The sequence below is a fragment of the Nannobrachium achirus genome (assembly GCF_963921795.1).
Source record: "Nannobrachium achirus genome assembly, chromosome: 24".
In the NCBI taxonomy this organism is placed as follows: Eukaryota; Metazoa; Chordata; class Actinopteri; order Myctophiformes; family Myctophidae; genus Nannobrachium; species Nannobrachium achirus.
This window is the reverse complement of record NC_137831.1, coordinates 338,880-357,114: the sequence shown is the minus strand read 5'-3', so window position 1 is coordinate 357,114 and position 18,235 is coordinate 338,880. Positions and strand designations below refer to the sequence as shown.

At 40.8% G+C, this 18,235-nt stretch overlaps 1 protein-coding gene across 2 annotated transcripts in view; it reads right to left on the bottom strand.

Annotated features, from left to right (window-relative positions):
• Positions 1 to 16,679, bottom strand: part of dnajc27 (DnaJ (Hsp40) homolog, subfamily C, member 27) — a 39,362-nt gene extending 22,683 nt beyond the window's left edge. For both annotated transcript variants that reach the window (XR_013961720.1, XM_080720629.1), the window contains exons 1-3: positions 16,542 to 16,679; positions 4,968 to 5,050; positions 2,725 to 2,794 (exon numbers count right to left, since the gene is read on the bottom strand). Coding sequence is in view for 1 of the 2 variants with exons in the window: in XM_080720629.1 (XP_080576755.1) it covers positions 2,725 to 2,794; positions 4,968 to 5,050; positions 16,542 to 16,640 (252 nt within the window). In the remaining variant the exon portion in view is untranslated. The remainder of the gene's footprint in view (positions 1 to 2,724; positions 2,795 to 4,967; positions 5,051 to 16,541) is intronic.
• Between the last annotated feature and the right edge of the window lie 1,556 nt (positions 16,680 to 18,235).

Sequence of the window (18,235 nt, the reverse complement as noted above, 5' to 3'; positions counted from 1 at the left end):
ATATATATATATATATATATATATATATATATATATACAGTATATGAGTTAAATATCCATCATAGTACTGTGTTCTGTCTGTCTGTCATTCAATGTTATATGAGTTAAATATCTATCATAGTACTGTGTTCTGTCTGTCTGTCATTCAATGTTATATGAGTTAAATATCTATCATAGTACTGTGTTCTGTCTGTCTGTCATTCAATGTTATATGAGTTAAATATCTATCATAGTACTGTGTTCTATCTGTCTGTCATTCAATGTTATATGAGTTAAATATCTATCATAGTACTGTGTTCTATCTGTCTGTCATTCAATGTTATATGAGTTAAATATCTATCATAGTACTTTGTTCTGTCTGTCTGTCATTCAATGTTATATGAGTTAAATATCTATCATAGTACTGTGTTCTGTCTGTCTGTCATTCAATGTTATATGAGTTAAATATCTATCATAGTACTGTGTTCTGTCTGTCTGTCTGTCTGTCTGTCTGTCTGTCTGTCTGTCTGTCTGTCTGTCTGTCTGTCTGTCTGTCTGTCTGTCTGTCTGTCTGTCATTCAATGTTATATGAGTTAAATATCTATCATAGTACTGTGTTCTGTCTGTCTGTCATTCAATGTTATATGAGTTAAATATCTATCATAGTACTGTGTTCTGTCTGTCATTCAATGTTATATGAGTTAAATATCTATCATAGCACTGTGTTCTGTCTGTCTGTCATTCAATGTTACATGAGTTAAATATCTATCATAGTACTGTGTTCTGTCTGTCATTCAATGTTATATGAGTTAAATATCTATCATAGTACTGTGTTCTGTCTGTCTGTCATTCAATGTTATATGAGTTAAATATCTATCATAGTACTGTGTTCTATCTGTCTGTCATTCAATGTTATATGAGTTAAATATCTATCATAGTACTGTGTTCTATCTGTCTGTCATTCAATGTTATATGAGTTAAATATCTATCATAGTACTTTGTTATGTCTGTCTGTCATTCAATGTTATATGAGTTAAATATCTATCATAGTACTGTGTTCTGTCTGTCTGTCATTCAATGTTATATGAGTTAAATATCTATCATAGTACTGTGTTCTGTCTGTCTGTCTGTCTGTCTGTCTGTCTGTCATTCAATGTTATATGAGTTAAATATCTATCATAGTACTGTGTTCTGTCTGTCTGTCATTCAATGTTATATGAGTTAAATATCTGTCATAGTACTGTGTTCTGTCTGTCATTCAATGTTATGAGTTAAATATCTATCATAGTACTGTGTTCTGTCTGTCTGTCATTCAATGTTATATGAGTTAAATATATATCATAGTACTGTGTTATGTCTGTCATTCAATGTTATATGAGTTAAATATCTATCATAGTACTGTGTTCTGTCTGTCTGTCATTCAATGTTACATGAGTTAAATATCTATCATAGTACTGTGTTCTGTCTGTCTGTCATTCAATGTTATATGAGTTAAATATCTATCATAGTACTGTGTTCTGTCTGTCTGTCATTCAATGTTATATGAGTTAAATATCTATCATAGTACTGTGTTCTGTCTGTCTGTCATTCAATGTTATATGAGTTAAATATCTACCAGTAAGACTCCCTAATCGGGAGATAAGCGACCGTAGGTGGCTTATCTCCACAAATAGGGCAAAAATGTGTTTTTCCAAAATCTTCCTGATCCATGTTGATGACATGAGTGTAGACATGCTGTGTAGTTATATTCGTGATTTTAGGGCAAAAACTGTAGGAGCAGTGTCCAAAAATGTGTTTTAAAAATCGGCCTGAAGGTGGCGCTAGAATAGGGCCATGTGAGAAATGAGGGGTGGGGTGTCCGCGTTGCCTTGGCGGCCGAATAGGTACCGGCCCCGGCTCTCCCGGACGCTCCTAGCCCGAGTTACGGCATTTTATGTGCGCTGCAGTGGCAGGGGGTCCTCCACTGGGGGCGCCACCACTTTTGCATCCGTTCTGGAGCACCAGGAGTCGGTGGTCCCCGGGAATTCCCCGCGAGCAGCCCCGTTGGGGTGGTCATTTGGTCATTTTTGCACATTTGGTCATTTTTTACATCTGGGGGTCCCCCAGGGACCTGGGGGTCCCTGGGGCTCCGGGGGTCCTTGGAGGTTGTAGTTTGGCAGGCAAGGAGTGTGTGTGTAAAATCTGGCATGGATCGGGTCAACGGGTGGGGAGATATAAGCAGGGAAAAAGTGTGACGTGTGACGTGTGAGCACATTTGGTCATTTTTTACATCTGGGGGTCCCCCAGGGACCTGGGGTCCCTGGGGCTCCTTGGAGGTTGTAGTTTGGCAGTCAAGGAGTGTGTGTGCAAAATTTGGCATGGATGGGGGCAACGGTTGTGGAGATATGAGCAGGGCAAAAGTGTGACGGACTCACTGACTGACTGACTCACTCACAGACAGCCGGTGGAGGTTTTGGTAGTAAATGCGACCTACGGTCGCAATCATAGTACTGTGTTCTATCTGTCTGTCATTCAATGTTATATGAGTTAACTATCTATCATAGTACTGTGTTCTGTCTGTCTGTCATTCAATGTTTAAAAAGGATCTCAATCTATACAAGCTATGTGCCTTCCAGAGTGTTTCCTTTTAGTTGATCTTGTACCAGTGGACTGTACCTTTTCCTATGCAATCTGACAGCTTGATGACACAGAATGATTGAAGACATTAATGTGTGGTAAAACAGCACCCTCTGGTGGCCAACTCACCTCATAGAAGAAAGGATGTCCGGCCATGTCGAAGATGTTTACTTTGATCTCTCTGTCTCTGACCTGCACTCTGACACACGCACACGCGCGCACACACACGCGCACACACACACACACACACACACACACACACACACACACACACACACACACACACACACACACACACACACACACACACACACACACACACACACACACACACACACACACACACACACACACACACACCACAATGTAGTTAATACATCAAATCCATATAAACTGTAATCTAGGATGATCATATCATCAGTCTACTGTATAGCTGTATACTCTATCTCAGGGATGGGCAACTGTGATGATGGTGAGGGCCACTATATTTCCACCTTCACTCCAGAGGGCCACTATATTTCCACCTTCACTCCAGAGGGCCACTATATTTCCACCTTCACTCCAGAGGGCCACTATATTTCCACCTTCACTCCAGAGGGCCACTATATTTCCACCTTCACTCCAGAGGGCCACTATATTTCCACCTTCACTCCAGAGGACCACTATATTTCCACCTTCACTCCAGAGGGCCACTATATTTCCACCTTCACTCCAGAGGGCCACTATATTTCCACCTTCACTCCAGAGGGCCACTATATTTCCACCTTCACTCCAGAGGGCCACTATATTTCCACCTTCACTCCAGAGGGCCACTATATTTCCACCTTCACTCCAGAGGGCCACTATATTTACACCTTCACTCCAGAGGGCCACTATATTTACACCTTCACTCCAGAGGGCCACTATATTTACACCTTCACTCCAGAGGGCCACTATATTTCCACCTTCACTCCAGAGGGCCACTATAGTTCCACCTTCACTCCAGAGGACCACTATATTTACACCTTCACTCCAGAGGGCCACTATATTTCCACCTTCACTCCAGAGGGCCACATTGCATATTGCTACGTCCTACTTTGTCATTCTAGTATCTCATACAAAAGAAGCAAACATCGCAATTGGAATTGTAACAGCTGAAATCAGTAATATATTCAGTATTCCAGTATTAACCTGTGGGCAGCATTATGTGAAGGTGGGGGCCGCATGTGGCCCCCGGGCCGCTAGTTGCCCATGTATGCTCTATCTCTATCACCAGTCTAATATACTGTATAGATATATACTCTATATATCTCTATCACCAGTCTAATATACTGTATAGATATATACTCTATATATCTCTATCACCAGTCTAATATACTGTATAGATATATACTCTATCTATCTCTATCACCAGTCTAATATACTGTATAGATATATACTCTATATATCTCTATCACCAGTCTAATATACTGTATAGATATATACTCTATATATCTCTATCACCAGTCTAATATACTGTATAGATATATACTCTATATATCTCTATCACCAGTCTAATATACTGTATAGATATATACTCTATATATCTCTATCACCAGTCTAATATACTGTATAGATATATACTCTATATATCTCTATCACCAGTCTAATATACTGTATAGATATATACTCTATATATCTCTATCACCAGTCTAATATACTGTATAGATATATACTCTATATATCTCTATCACCAGTCTAATATACTGTATAGATATATACTCTATATATCTCTATCACCAGTCTAATATACTGTATAGATATATACTCTATATATCTCTATCACCAGTCTAATATACTGTATAGATATATACTCTATCTATCTCTATCACCAGTCTTACAGTAGAACATCAATAGTCAGTGTGTTTAAACTATACATATTACAGGATAAGCTGGGTTGAGTCTACATAACATGATATCTATATAGAATATATCAGTGACTATACAGTATATATCTCTACTGTCCTTTTAGTCTACATAACATGATATCTATATAGAATATATCAGTGACTATACAGTATATATCTCTACTGTCCTTTTAGTCTACATAACATGATATCTATATAGAATATATCAGTGACTATACAGTATATATCTCTACTGTCCTTTTAGTCTACATAACATGATATCTATATAGAATAGAGATAGAGAAGGTGAACATATTGTTATGTACTGTGAGGAGAGCAGAGAAGGTGAACATATTGTTATGTACTGTGAGAGTAGAGAAGGTGAACATATTGTTATGTACTGTGAGAGCAGAGAAGGTGAACATATTGTTATGTATGACTATATGGGTGACTGATGCGCGCGCACGCACGCAAACACACACAATGTTGGGTGAATAAATCACTTACTTTGTGACTCCGTAGTCGATGCCGATGGTGGCGAGATATTTCGGAACAAATCTCTTCTCACAATATCTCTTGATGATGCAACTCTGAAACAGAAATATGATGATATTATTATTATTATTATTATTATTATTATTACCAGGCCTGAGTTAGGGGCCGCTCACAATGAGCACTGTAAGTATAAAACAATATATAGTTTTAACCCTCACAGACACAAGATCGTTACACACCGGCCAATTTACAAAGTGACACGAATAAGCGACCCAAAAATGTGGAATATGTGTATAACATATTACATTGTGTTTAACCCTAACCCTTTTGTCAAATTGAATAAAGTGATCTGTGGTGAGAATAGTTGGGGGCTTGCATCACACAACCATCACATCACAGCAGAGAGACAGGCAGGTGGTGTAACTAAGTACATTTACTTAATACTTGTACTTAGGTATTTGTACTTTTCCTTCTACTCCACTACATTTCTGATCCTGTGGTATTTTTACTCAACATTTAAAACATTAGTTACTGGTCACTTTGCAGATATAAATTATAATAAACATTAGTTACTGGTCACTTTGCAGATATAAATTATAATAAACATTAGTTACTGGTCACTTTGCAGATATAAATTATAATAAACATTAGTTACTGGTCACTTTGCAGCTATAAATTATAATAAACATTAGTTACTGGTCACTTTGCAGTGCTAGCAAGCTGCCACACAGACCAGACGGTTCCCCTCGGCCTCAATGCAAAGGGAAGGTCCCTCGACCATGTCCTCTCTCTCTCTCTTTAAATAGGATAGAGCTAGCTTGCTTTGATACAGAGAGAGAGAGAAGTTCTCCTGTGAATGTCTGCAAAATTCAACACAAGATAAATAAACAGACAGACAGGGTTTTTTTCCACGGTCGGTGTGAAAGCTTGCATTGACTTTATGAGGTTTTTAAATTCGCCCACGGTGTGTAAAGACCTTTAGCCCTAGAACAAGGGTCTTCAACAGGGGGTTTGGGACCCCTATGGGGTCCTCAGAGTTACTACAGGGGGTCCTCCAAATCTTTGTGTGATAAGAAACTTAGAGAAATTTAGCCAAAAATTGCAGATCTATAAGCTCACAACGCCTCGCACTCGTCTATTTTAGGTAAAGGGGTTTAGTGTAGATGGGAAAAGGTCAAGTTTATTAAGTATTGACGGTTCAAGTGGTTAAATATCTGAAAACACAAACTGACATGAATCCAAAGTACACTGATGATTGTTCTGTCAAACAATGAAACTATATGGAATCTATGAACAGGTTGTGGGGGTCCCTGCTTCATCTCTCAACTAAGGGGTCCTTGGCCTGAAAACGACCCCTGCGCTAGAATATCTGTGATCTTACATATACTGTAACACTTTGTGTAATATTCAAATACAGCCATAGATGGGTCCTACTGCTGCACTTAGCAGATAATACACAGCCATAGATGGGTCCTACTGCACTTAGCAGATAATACACAGCCATAGATGGGTCCTGCTGCACTTAGCAGATAATACACAGCCATAGATGGTCCTACTGCACTTAGCAGATAATACACAGCCAGCCCATAGATGGGTCCTACTGCACTTAGCAGATAATACACAGCCATAGATGGTCCTACTGCACTTAGCAGATAATACACAGCCATAGATGGTCCTGCTGCACTTAGCAGATAATACACAGCCAAAGATGGTCCTACTGCTGCACTTAGCAGATAATACACAGCCAAAGATGGTCCTACTGCTGCACTTAGCAGATAATACACAGCCAAAGATGGTCCTACTGCACTTAGCAGATAATACACAGCCATAGATGGTCCTACTGTACTTAGCAGATAATACACAGCCATAGATGGGTCCTACTGCACTTAGCAGATAATACACAGCCATAGATGGGTCCTACTGCACTTAGCAGATAATACACAGCCAGCCCATAGATGGGTCCTACTGCACTTAGCAGATAATACACAGCCATAGATGGTCCTACTGCACTTAGCAGATAATACACAGCCATAGATGGGTCCTACTGCACTTAGCAGATAATACACAGCCATAGATGGTCCTACTGCACTTAGCAGATAATACACAGCCATAGATGGTCCTACTGCACTTAGCAGATAATACACAGCCATAGATGGTCCTACTGCACTTAGCAGATAATACACAGCCATAGATGGTCCTACTGCACTTAGCAGATAATACACAGCCATAGATGGGTCCTACTGCACTTAGCAGATAATACACAGCCAGCCCATAGATGGGTCCTACTGCACTTAGCAGATAATACACAGCCATAGATGGTCCTACTGCACTTAGCAGATAATACACAGCCATAGATGGTCCTACTGCACTTAGCAGATAATACACAGCCATAGATGGGTCCTACTGCACTTAGCAGATAATACACAGCCATAGATGGGTCCTACTGCACTTAGCAGATAATACACAGCCATAGATGGGTCCTACTGCACTTAGCAGATAATACACAGCCATAGATGGGTCCTACTGCACTTAGCAGATAATACACAGCCAGCCCATAGATGGGTCCTACTGCACTTAGCAGATAATACACAGCCATAGATGGTCCTACTGCACTTAGCAGATAATACACAGCCATAGATGGGTCCTACTGCACTTAGCAGATAATACACAGCCATAGATGGTCCTACTGCACTTAGCAGATAATACACAGCCATAGATGGTCCTACTGCACTTAGCAGATAATACACAGCCATAGATGGTCCTACTGCACTTAGCAGATAATACACAGCCATAGATGGTCCTACTGCACTTAGCAGATAATACACAGCCATAGATGGGTCCTACTGCACTTAGCAGATAATACACAGCCAGCCCATAGATGGGTCCTACTGCACTTAGCAGATAATACACAGCCATAGATGGTCCTACTGCACTTAGCAGATAATACACAGCCATAGATGGTCCTACTGCACTTAGCAGATAATACACAGCCATAGATGGGTCCTACTGCACTTAGCAGATAATACACAGCCATAGATGGGTCCTACTGCACTTAGCAGATAATACACAGCCATAGATGGGTCCTACTGCTGCACTTAGCAGATAATACACAGCCATAGATGGTCCTACTGCACTTAGCAGATAATACACAGCCATAGATGGTCCTACTGTACTTAGCAGATAATACACAGCCATAGATGGTCCTACTGCACTTAGCAGATAATACACAGCCATAGATGGGTCCTACTGCACTTAGCAGATAATACACAGCCATAGATGGGTCCTACTGCACTTAGCAGATAATACACAGCCATAGATGGTCCTACTGCACTTAGCAGATAATACACAGCCATAGATGGGTCCTACTGCACTTAGCAGATAATACACAGCCAAAGATGGTCCTACTGCACTTAGCAGATAATACACAGCCATAGATGGTCCTACTGCACTTAGCAGATAATACACAGCCATAGATGGTCCTACTGCACTTAGCAGATAATACACAGCCATAGATGGGTCCTACTGCACTTAGCAGATAATACACAGCCATAGATGGTCCTACTGCAATTAGCAGATAATACACAGCCATAGATGGGTCCTACTGCACTTAGCAGATAATACACAGCCATAGATGGGTCCTACTGTACTTAGCAGATAATACACAGCCATAGATGGTCCTACTGTACTTAGCAGATAATACACAGCCATAGATGGTCCTACTGCACTTAGCAGATAATACACAGCCATAGATGGGTCCTACTGCACTTAGCAGATAATACACAGCCATAGATGGGTCCTACTGCACTTAGCAGATAATGCACAGCCATAGATGGTCCTACTGCACTTAGCAGATAATACACATCCATAGATGGTCCTACTGCACTTAGCAGATAATACACAGCCATAGATGGGTCCTACTGCACTTAGCAGATAATACACAGCCATAGATGGTCCTACTGCTGCACTTAGCAGATAATACACAGCCATAGATGGTCCTACTGTACTTAGCAGATAATACACAGCCATAGATGGGTCCTACTGCACTTAGCAGATAATACACAGCCATAGATGGGTCCTACTGCTGCACTTAGCAGATAATACACAGCCATAGATGGGTCCTACTGCACTTAGCAGATAATACACAGCCATAGATGGGTCCTACTGCACTTAGCAGATAATACACAGCCATAGATGGGTCCTACTGCACTTAGCAGATAATACACAGCCATAGATGGGTCCTACTGCACTTAGCAGATAATACACAGCCATAGATGGGTCCTACTGCACTTAGCAGATAATACACAGCCATAGATGGGTCCTACTGCACTTAGCAGATAATACACAGCCATAGATGGGTCCTACTGCTGCACTTAGCAGATAAGTGCTGTGCATTACTTGTGTTATCATTAATTCCTCTGACTAGGAGACAGATATTGTTACTTGTGTTATCATTAATTCCTCTGACTAGGAGACAGATATTGTTACTTGTGTTATCATTAATTCCTCTGACTAGGAGACAGATATTGTTACTTGTGTTATCATTAATTCCTCTGACTAGGAGACATATATTGTTACTTGTGTTATCATTAATTCCTCTGACTAGGAGACAGATATTGTTACTTGTGTTATCATTAATTCCTCTGACTAGGAGACATATATTGTTACTTGTGTTATCATTAATTCCTCTGACTAGGAGACAGATATTGTTACTAGTGTTATCATTAATTCCTCTGACTAGGAGACAGCTATTGTTACTTGTGTTATCATTGTATTGTTTGTCTGTTTTTTGTATATATGTTTTTATGGACCATGTGTCTGAAAAATAAAGTTTATCTATTAATTCCTCTGACTAGGAGACAGATATTGTTACTTGTGTTATCATTCATTCCTCTGACTAGGAGACAGATATTGTTACTTGTGTTATCATTAATTCCTCTGACTAGGAGACAGACATTGTTACTTGTGTTATCATTAATTCCTCTGACTAGGAGACAGATATTGTTACTTGTGTTATCATTAATTCCTCTGACTAGGAGACAGATATTGTTACTTGTGTTATCATTAATTCCTCTGACTAGGAGACAGATATTGTTACTTGTGTTATCATTAATTCCTCTGACTAGGAGACAGATATTGTCATCTAGTTTCATATCCCTATGACCGTTCTGTCAGAAAACGTGTTTAGTCAAATGTATCCACTTTCCCACCAGATTCACACTGAAAAAGAGTATGAGCAGGGCCGGAATTAGATCTTATTCTGCATGGGTTTTCAGATCAAAAGGGCCCTGTACTGCCGTGAGGGGGGCCCATAGATTAGGAGATTAGAGACCCATGATATATTGGAAATGACAAAATACATATCATCGTTGTCGAGTGGAAACCTTGGCTTGTCCAAAACTCTTCGTCTTGCATTTATCATTTTAAAAATGATTTAAACTAGTGAAAACAGCCGATCTACAAGCACACAACGCCTCGTACCACGAGGCGTTGTGTGCTTGTAGATCTGCTGTTTTCACTACCTTGGTGCGACGGCCTTGTATGATGATTCAGGGCTTTAGTTTGCGAAAAAACATACAAATTTGAAACTTGGAGATACAAGGTGTCTGCTCGACAGTGACGATATAATAGCCTATGAATTTATAATACTGTCCCCAGTATGGGGGCCCTTGGGTTTATTAAACCCATCAACCCTATACAAATTACGCTTGTGAGTGTGAGTGTTGGAGTGAATTTATCCAAACTTCATTTGGGGAAGCACAAACGCACAGGGCACGCAATCAGCAGCTGGTGTGATTAATTACCTCACGCCAATCTCAGAGCACCTGTCATTGTGTGTCCCGTACATTCATGCTTCCCAATCAGCATGGGAACATATGAAAACCTCAAAGGAGGTTTTCATATGTTCAGTCCAGCAGTGATTTTAGCTCCACCACAGAGAATGTCTTCTGTGTGAAAAGAATAGATATAATCGCACGTTTTCTGACAGAACCTCCAAAGGGATATGAAACGTGTAATTTGTAAGATGGATCACAGACATTCTAGGGCTAACAACACACACTATAAAATGGTTCACAACCTGTTCATAGATTCCATATAGTTTCATTGTTTGACAGCACAATCATCAGTGTATTTTGGATTCATGTCAATTTGTGTTTTCAGATATTTAACCACTTGAACCGTCAATACTTAATAAACTTGACCTTTCACTCTGTACTTAGTCTGCTCTTTTTCTCCTCTACACCAAACCTCTTTGCCAACAAATAGCCGATCTACAAGCTCACAACGCCTCACAGCGTGAGGCGTTGTGAGCTTGTAGATCTGCTATGTTTGGCAAAGTTTCTCAGAATAAGGACACTAGGGTTCAAATATAAAAAAGGAGAAAAAAGCCCAAAACTCTCGTTTTGGTCTTCAAGTACTGGCAGGTGTGTGCCAGTCACTGTGTGTGCCAGTCAGTGTGTGTGCCAGTCTCGATTCAATGTGGCTAGTTTTGCCACCGAGTGTCATGGCGGATGGCTAGCCGCAAATTGCAACACTGGATTTTTTATAATCGGATGAATCTAGGGTTGCAATACCTCCCATAGGGATCCAATGCATGAAAACAGTTTTTTGCTATCTGATTGTATTAAACGACTTCAAACTCACCAATATTGTGGCTCTATGGAAAGCTTGGAATTTACTCTTGCTATCTGCAAAGTGTTTGTTTCTGAAGAATCCACTGTAGAAATGTTAGGAGCTACTTTCTATCAAGAAATTGGCTTCAGGTGATTATTTTTATTAAGTGCTGGAGTTTGGAAGCGCTTGTGTGTACCAGCTGGTTCTGAATGTCACATAATGCAGCGGGACGCTGCGTAATAGAAGACCGAGCGCTTCCGAAGTTCAACACTTAGAAAATAAACCATGTCTGCTCGGATTTCTTGACAGAAAAGAAATCATAACAATTCTATGGTGGATTTTTCAGAAACAAACACTTTGCAGATAGCAAGAGTAAATGCCAAGCTTTCCGTAGAGAAACAAAGCCATGTGTGCGTAATGACGCCCTCTAGGGGGTTCATGCTGGTATTGTTTTGTATTCAAATCGCCATTGGGAAATTTGCGATTGCCGCATATAAGGACTGTGTTAAAAAAATAAACACACCATGTGCGCGTTTCTGTCAGCGGGGGGGTTCTGCATAGTTTATGATATTCATTCATATCTGATATAGCCTGTTGTCAGAGAAAATGTAATCAACGCTGTCCTAAATGTTGGAAACGACAGAGAGACACTCGTGTCTGGGACAGACTGTCGCTGAGAGCATGTCCGCGCACATGGTGTGTTTATATTTTTAACACAGTTCTTATATGCGGTGATCGCAAATTCACCAATGGCGATTTGAATACAAAACAATACCAGCATGAACCCCGTAGAGGGCGACATTTCACACCATTTCACGGAAGTGACATCACACTTCGCTGCTGAATAGAGCCACAATATTGGTGAGTTTGAATCGTTTAATACAATCAGATAGCAAAAAACTGTTTTCATGCATTGGATCCCTATGGGAGGTATTGCAACCCTAGATTCATCCGATTATAAAAAAATCTAGTGGCTAGCGGATGGCCATGGAGCCAAAAAACACGTCGGTGTCCTTTCCTTATTTGATCTTCCTTGACACTGAGTGTTACATTAATAAAGGTCCTGACACTGAGTGTTACATTAATAAAGGTCCTGACACTGAGTGTTACATTAATAAAGGTCCTGACACTGAGTGTTACATTAATAAAGGTCCTGACACTGAGTGTTACATTAATAAAGGTCCTGACACTGAGTGTTACATTAATAAAGGTCCTGACACTGAGTGTTACATTAATAAAGGTCCTGACACTGAGTGTAACATTAATAAAGTGTTTACATGGCCAATATGTGTTGTTTTGTTCTTGTCATATATATCGTGGGAGAGTTCAATCTTCAATGCTCCCAGCAACAAAGTGAAAACCAACAGAACATCACAGGTCATTTGTGTCGGTGCTTCCCACATGTTGGGCTGTGTTGCTCATTCCACCAATACCTAACTATCTATCTATCTATCTATCTGTCTATCTGTCTATCTGTCTATCTATCTGTCTATCTGTCTATCTATCTATCTATCTATCTATCTATCTGTCTATCTATCTGTCTATCTATCTATGTATCTGTCTGTCTGTCTGTCTGTCTGTCTGTCTGTCTGTCTGTCTGTCTATCTATCTCTCTATCTATCTGTCTATCTATCTATCATTCCACCAATACCTATCTGTCTGTCTGTCTGTCTGTCTGTCTGTCTGTCTGTCTGTCTGTCTGTCTATCTATCTTCCACGGTGCTGGTGAATCCACCACGGACCTGAGCACGGGAATACACCGAGGTAGGATAGCTGGTGGAGTCGCGATTTTATGGAATGTTAAATATGATCCTATGGTTAAAGTTGTACGTTTAAATGTTGACTGGGCCATTGGGCTTGAGTTTAACTGTAATGGTAAATTTTTTGTTATTCTTAATATTTACACGCCTTATGAATCCTATGATCATCTTGACGAGTTTGTGAGCAGGCTTGCATTTATTCAATCCTTTATTGAGGATAATAATTCGTCATGCATCTACGTTCTGGGGGACTATAATGCTGATCTGACAGATAGTAAGTCTGTATTTGCAAAAAATATGGTGAGGTTCTCAAATGAAGCCAATTTAGTAATATCAAGTAAAATGCTATTGCCTGACACAAGTTTCACTTATGTTAGTGAAGCATGGAATACTACTTCCTGGTTAGATCACGTGGTTTCCACTGTTGATGCTCATGCATCGATAGATAGCATGGAGATTTGTTATGGGTTGGCCACATCTGACCACATCCCTCTTGCAATGATATTAAATGTGGATAATGTTCCCACGCTTGTTAAAAATGAAGAACACACAGAGGTTAAAATTAATTGGGGTAAACTGTCTGAAGAAGCCGTCCTCAAATATTGCTCATATTCTAATGAATTATTGTGTAATATTAATTTGCCTATGAATGCCATTTGCTGCACCAACGTAAACTGTGAGGACTCTTCCCACGGTGAAAGCTTGTGTTGTATGTATAATGATATAGTGAGAGCCCTTAAAGAGGCTTCACCCGCCCTAGGAAGGCTAAGAACATCAAGCCTGGGTGGAATAAATGGGTTGCTAGCCATCATGCAGAGGCCAATGAGGCCCATAAGGCCTGGGTAATAGCTGGAAGGCCCAGGCAGGGACCTGTCCTTGTAGCTGGAAGGCCCAGGCAGGGACCTGTCCTTGTAGCTGGAAGGCCCAGGCAGGGACCTGTCCTTGAACATAAAAAAAAACTAATGCCAAGTATAAATATGCTTTACGATACATAAGCAAGCAGGAGCAGGCACTGAGTGTTCACTCTATGGCTGACAATCTGCTTAATAATGATGTCACACATTTTTGGAAAGATGTAAAGTCTCTTAACAGGGCAAAAGCAGCTCTCCCATGTAATATAGAGGGGGTAACGGATCCGGTTGGCATCGCTGACCTATGGAGACAGCATTATGAGGCTCTGTTTAATAGTGTTAAAGGTGAGCCTTTCCATGTAGGCATAATTGAAGAAGAAAACATTGTTTTTAATACTCATGAGGTTTTTAAAGCCATCGAGCAACTTGCTGACAGAAAAGCCAGTGGTCTGGATAATATCACAGCTGAGCACTTAAAGTTAGCTGGCCCCAGGTTGGCAGTGTCGTTGTCTCTCTGCTTCTCAGGGATGTTGACTCATGGTACTTTACCTGACTCCATGCTGAGCGTAGTTCTGGTCCCTGTAATAAAAGATAAGGCTGGGAAAGTAGGAAGTAAAGATAACTACAGACCCATAGCTTTAGCTAGTATACTATCCAAAGTTTTGGAAAAACTGCTTTTGGACAGATTAAGTGTATATATAACTATGACTGACAACCAGTTTGGCTTTAAGCCTAAGCATAGTACAGACTTATGTATTTATGCTCTGAAAGAAGCACTGGAGACCTATAGAAGGCAGGGCTCTACTATGCTTGTTGGATTTATTGACGCGTCCAGAGCTTTTGATTCTATACATCATAATAAGCTTTTTAATAAGCTCAAGCTTAGGGGTGTACCTAGCAGCTTAATACGTATTTTAGTTTATTGGTATTCTAACCAGAAAATGCAAGTAAAATGGGGAAGCACCTTATCCACCCCCTTTCTGGTGGGTAATGGGGTTCGCCAGGGGGGGATTTTAAGCCCCGCCCTTTTTAATGTATATATGGACAACCTGTCAAAACAGCTGGGAGGGTGCAGTACAGGTTGTATGATTGGAGAAACCCTTATAAATCATTTAATGTATGCGGACGACCTGACTATACTTTCCCCTAGTAGCAGTGGGTTCCAACAGCTGCTCAATATCTGTACTAATTATGGTATCGACTTTGATATTAAGTATAATGCTAAGAAGAGCATGGTCCTGATCTGTAGAACTAAGGAGGACTTGGAAATCAAGTTCCCTGCTTTTTACTTGTCTGGTCAAACAATGTGTGTGTCGAAAAGTACCAAATATCTTGGGCACATTATTACAGACACCTTAGAGGATGATGAGGATATGTCTAGACTCTAGACAGAGGAGAATGCTCTATGTACAAGCTAATATGTTGGTTCGTAAATTTCACCACTGTACTACTGATGTTAAGGTTAACCTGTTTAGAGCTTACTGCACCCCTCTCTATACAGCCCCTCTGTGGGTGAAGTATAAGAAAGAGAGCTTATGGACGCTGCAAGTAGCCTACAATGACTGCCTTCGCATTCTGCTAAAGAAACCCAGGAGCACAAGGGCCAGTGAGCTCTTTGTTACTTTGGGTCTCACCACCTTCATGGCTCTGTTGAGAAACCTGACTTATAAATTCATGTGCAGACTGGATCGCTCCTTGAATGGATTAATTGGACTGATGGCAGACCCTGGATGTAGTTCTGTCAGGTACACTTCTACCATTAGAGGACACTGGCATGAGTGCCTCTTTAGCTCCGGAGGGGCTGGGTAAATGTACTGTACTGTTTCTTGTTTATTTTTTATCTTGTTTGTGTAATGTATTGTTTTATACCCTGTGGGCCTTGAGCCTGTAATAAAGTTTATATATAAGTTTATATATCTATCTATAATACTCCATGCATACAAACTGTACCTCGTTGTAAAGGTGACCAATCCAGTGGTTCTCAACACCCTGACGAGCACTAAGAGTTCAGGCATTACATTTTGTATAACACGGTTCTATTGTGAAAATAACAGATCTACATGCTCAGCATCTACATGCTCATGCTGAGCATGTAGATCTGCTATTTTCACAATTTCTGCCTCTAATATTTGACAATTTGGCCAATGTTTACCGTAATTTGTCATTTTAGAGGTATTAAAAAGTCCTCATATTGTCACTTTATAAATGTGCAGATCTCTATAAACTTAAACTTTATGTTAATCACCTGGGACCACAGGTTGAGACACACACACACACACATACAGTGTTATACTTTAGTGTGTGTGTGTGTGTGTGTGTGTGTGTGTGTGTGTGTGTGTGTGTGTGTGTGTGTGTGTGTGTACCTTTCCAACCTCTGCATTCCCCAGGCTGATGACTTTCACTCTCAGAGATTTCTTGTTGTCGCGACGCTTCTGCACGTTGCCATGGTTACCACCATCCATGTCTGTCTGTCTGATTGATTGACTGTTGTCAACAAGACACACACACACACACACACACACACACACACACACACACACACACACACACACACACAGACAGACAGACAGACAGACAGACAGACAGACAGACAGACAGACAGACAGACAGACAGACAGCTGTGTTGTTGTTAGCCTTCAGGCTAACAGGATGCTAAGCTTTCTGTCGCTCCTTTGCTTTCAGTCCAAACCGCCGCTCAGGCTCCTTACGTCATCACACGGTCTGTATGACGCAGTAGTGTCCGCTCGATGACGTCATGTGGTTTATTATGACGCAATAAGAGGAGAATAAGAGAGAGAGAGAGAGAGAGAGATGTGACGTTCAGCCAGACTGCATGATGCTGCTGCCCCAAGGATGCGTCCGTGACGTCACAACCATGCGACACCGAGTGTGGTCGCCTCCTGTCTGTGGCGCGTGATTATGGATCCCACTGGGAAAGATGGATGGAAACGGCATAGAGCGCTCGTTTTCACAGTTATTGTCCACGACACTGCAAGCGGCGCGAAGGCCAGCGGACCTTGGTCCTGCTCTTCGCCCCCGAGCGCCGCAGGCGCGAGTGGCCGCGCGAGCGCCGCGGAGCGCCGCGCGAGTTACGAAGCCGTGGTGAATGCAATCGTTCTATTTATGCCCAGGCCGTAAGGCCTGGGCAAGCGCACGATAAACGCAATGATAATTGGGGTTTGGTACACCTCGCGCGGTCCAAGAGACTACAACGGAGCGCTCCCTACGTCCGGTTCAGCCAATCACAAGCTTCAAAAATGAGTCCGGGGCGTGGTTATCCATCTTTCCCAGTGGGATCCATAATCACGCGTCTGTGGCTTAGCTCAATAAATAGTTATTTTATATATATATATTTATGTAATGATATTTGTTTGATTTTGTTCTGTTTTTCTTCAAAACATGTCCAGTATTATCATTACAACTCCTCTCATATCACTGTTAGATATAAATTATGATACATAATTCATGATTTGTGTATGAGGCATATATGACCAAAATGTGGAAAGCCTTACCGAAGGCCACAAAGGAGTGTGGATCACTAGCATCCTTTAAAATTGCCCTGAAAAACCACTTACAGGCAGCAGCCGTTCGCAACTGGTAAAAAAGAATCTAGCCCAACCCTACCCTCCCCTGCCCCTTCTTTGTATATACTGTTTGTTTTGACTTACTGTCTTCTATTTTGTTTTTCTTTACATATCTACTGCATAGTACTGTGTTCTATTTGTCTGTCATTCAATGTTATATGAGATACTTCAATGGTTTCCAGTGGAAATAAGCTTAGTCTTTTCATGGATCTCCTTTTAGTAGACCTTGTACCAGTGAACTGTACCGTCATGAAACTGTACCTTTTCCTATGCAAACTTCTAATAAAGTCTTCAATCAATCAAAATCAATATAATATATATTATGAACTGAACTTACAGTATAGAGACCACATTTTGGTCGGATACTATAAGTTCAGGGTAATACAGATTACAGGTCATGGTAACTTTGGTTGCCCTGACTACGAAATCATGATATACTGTATGTCACTAGTGGAAAGTTACCTACACTACGT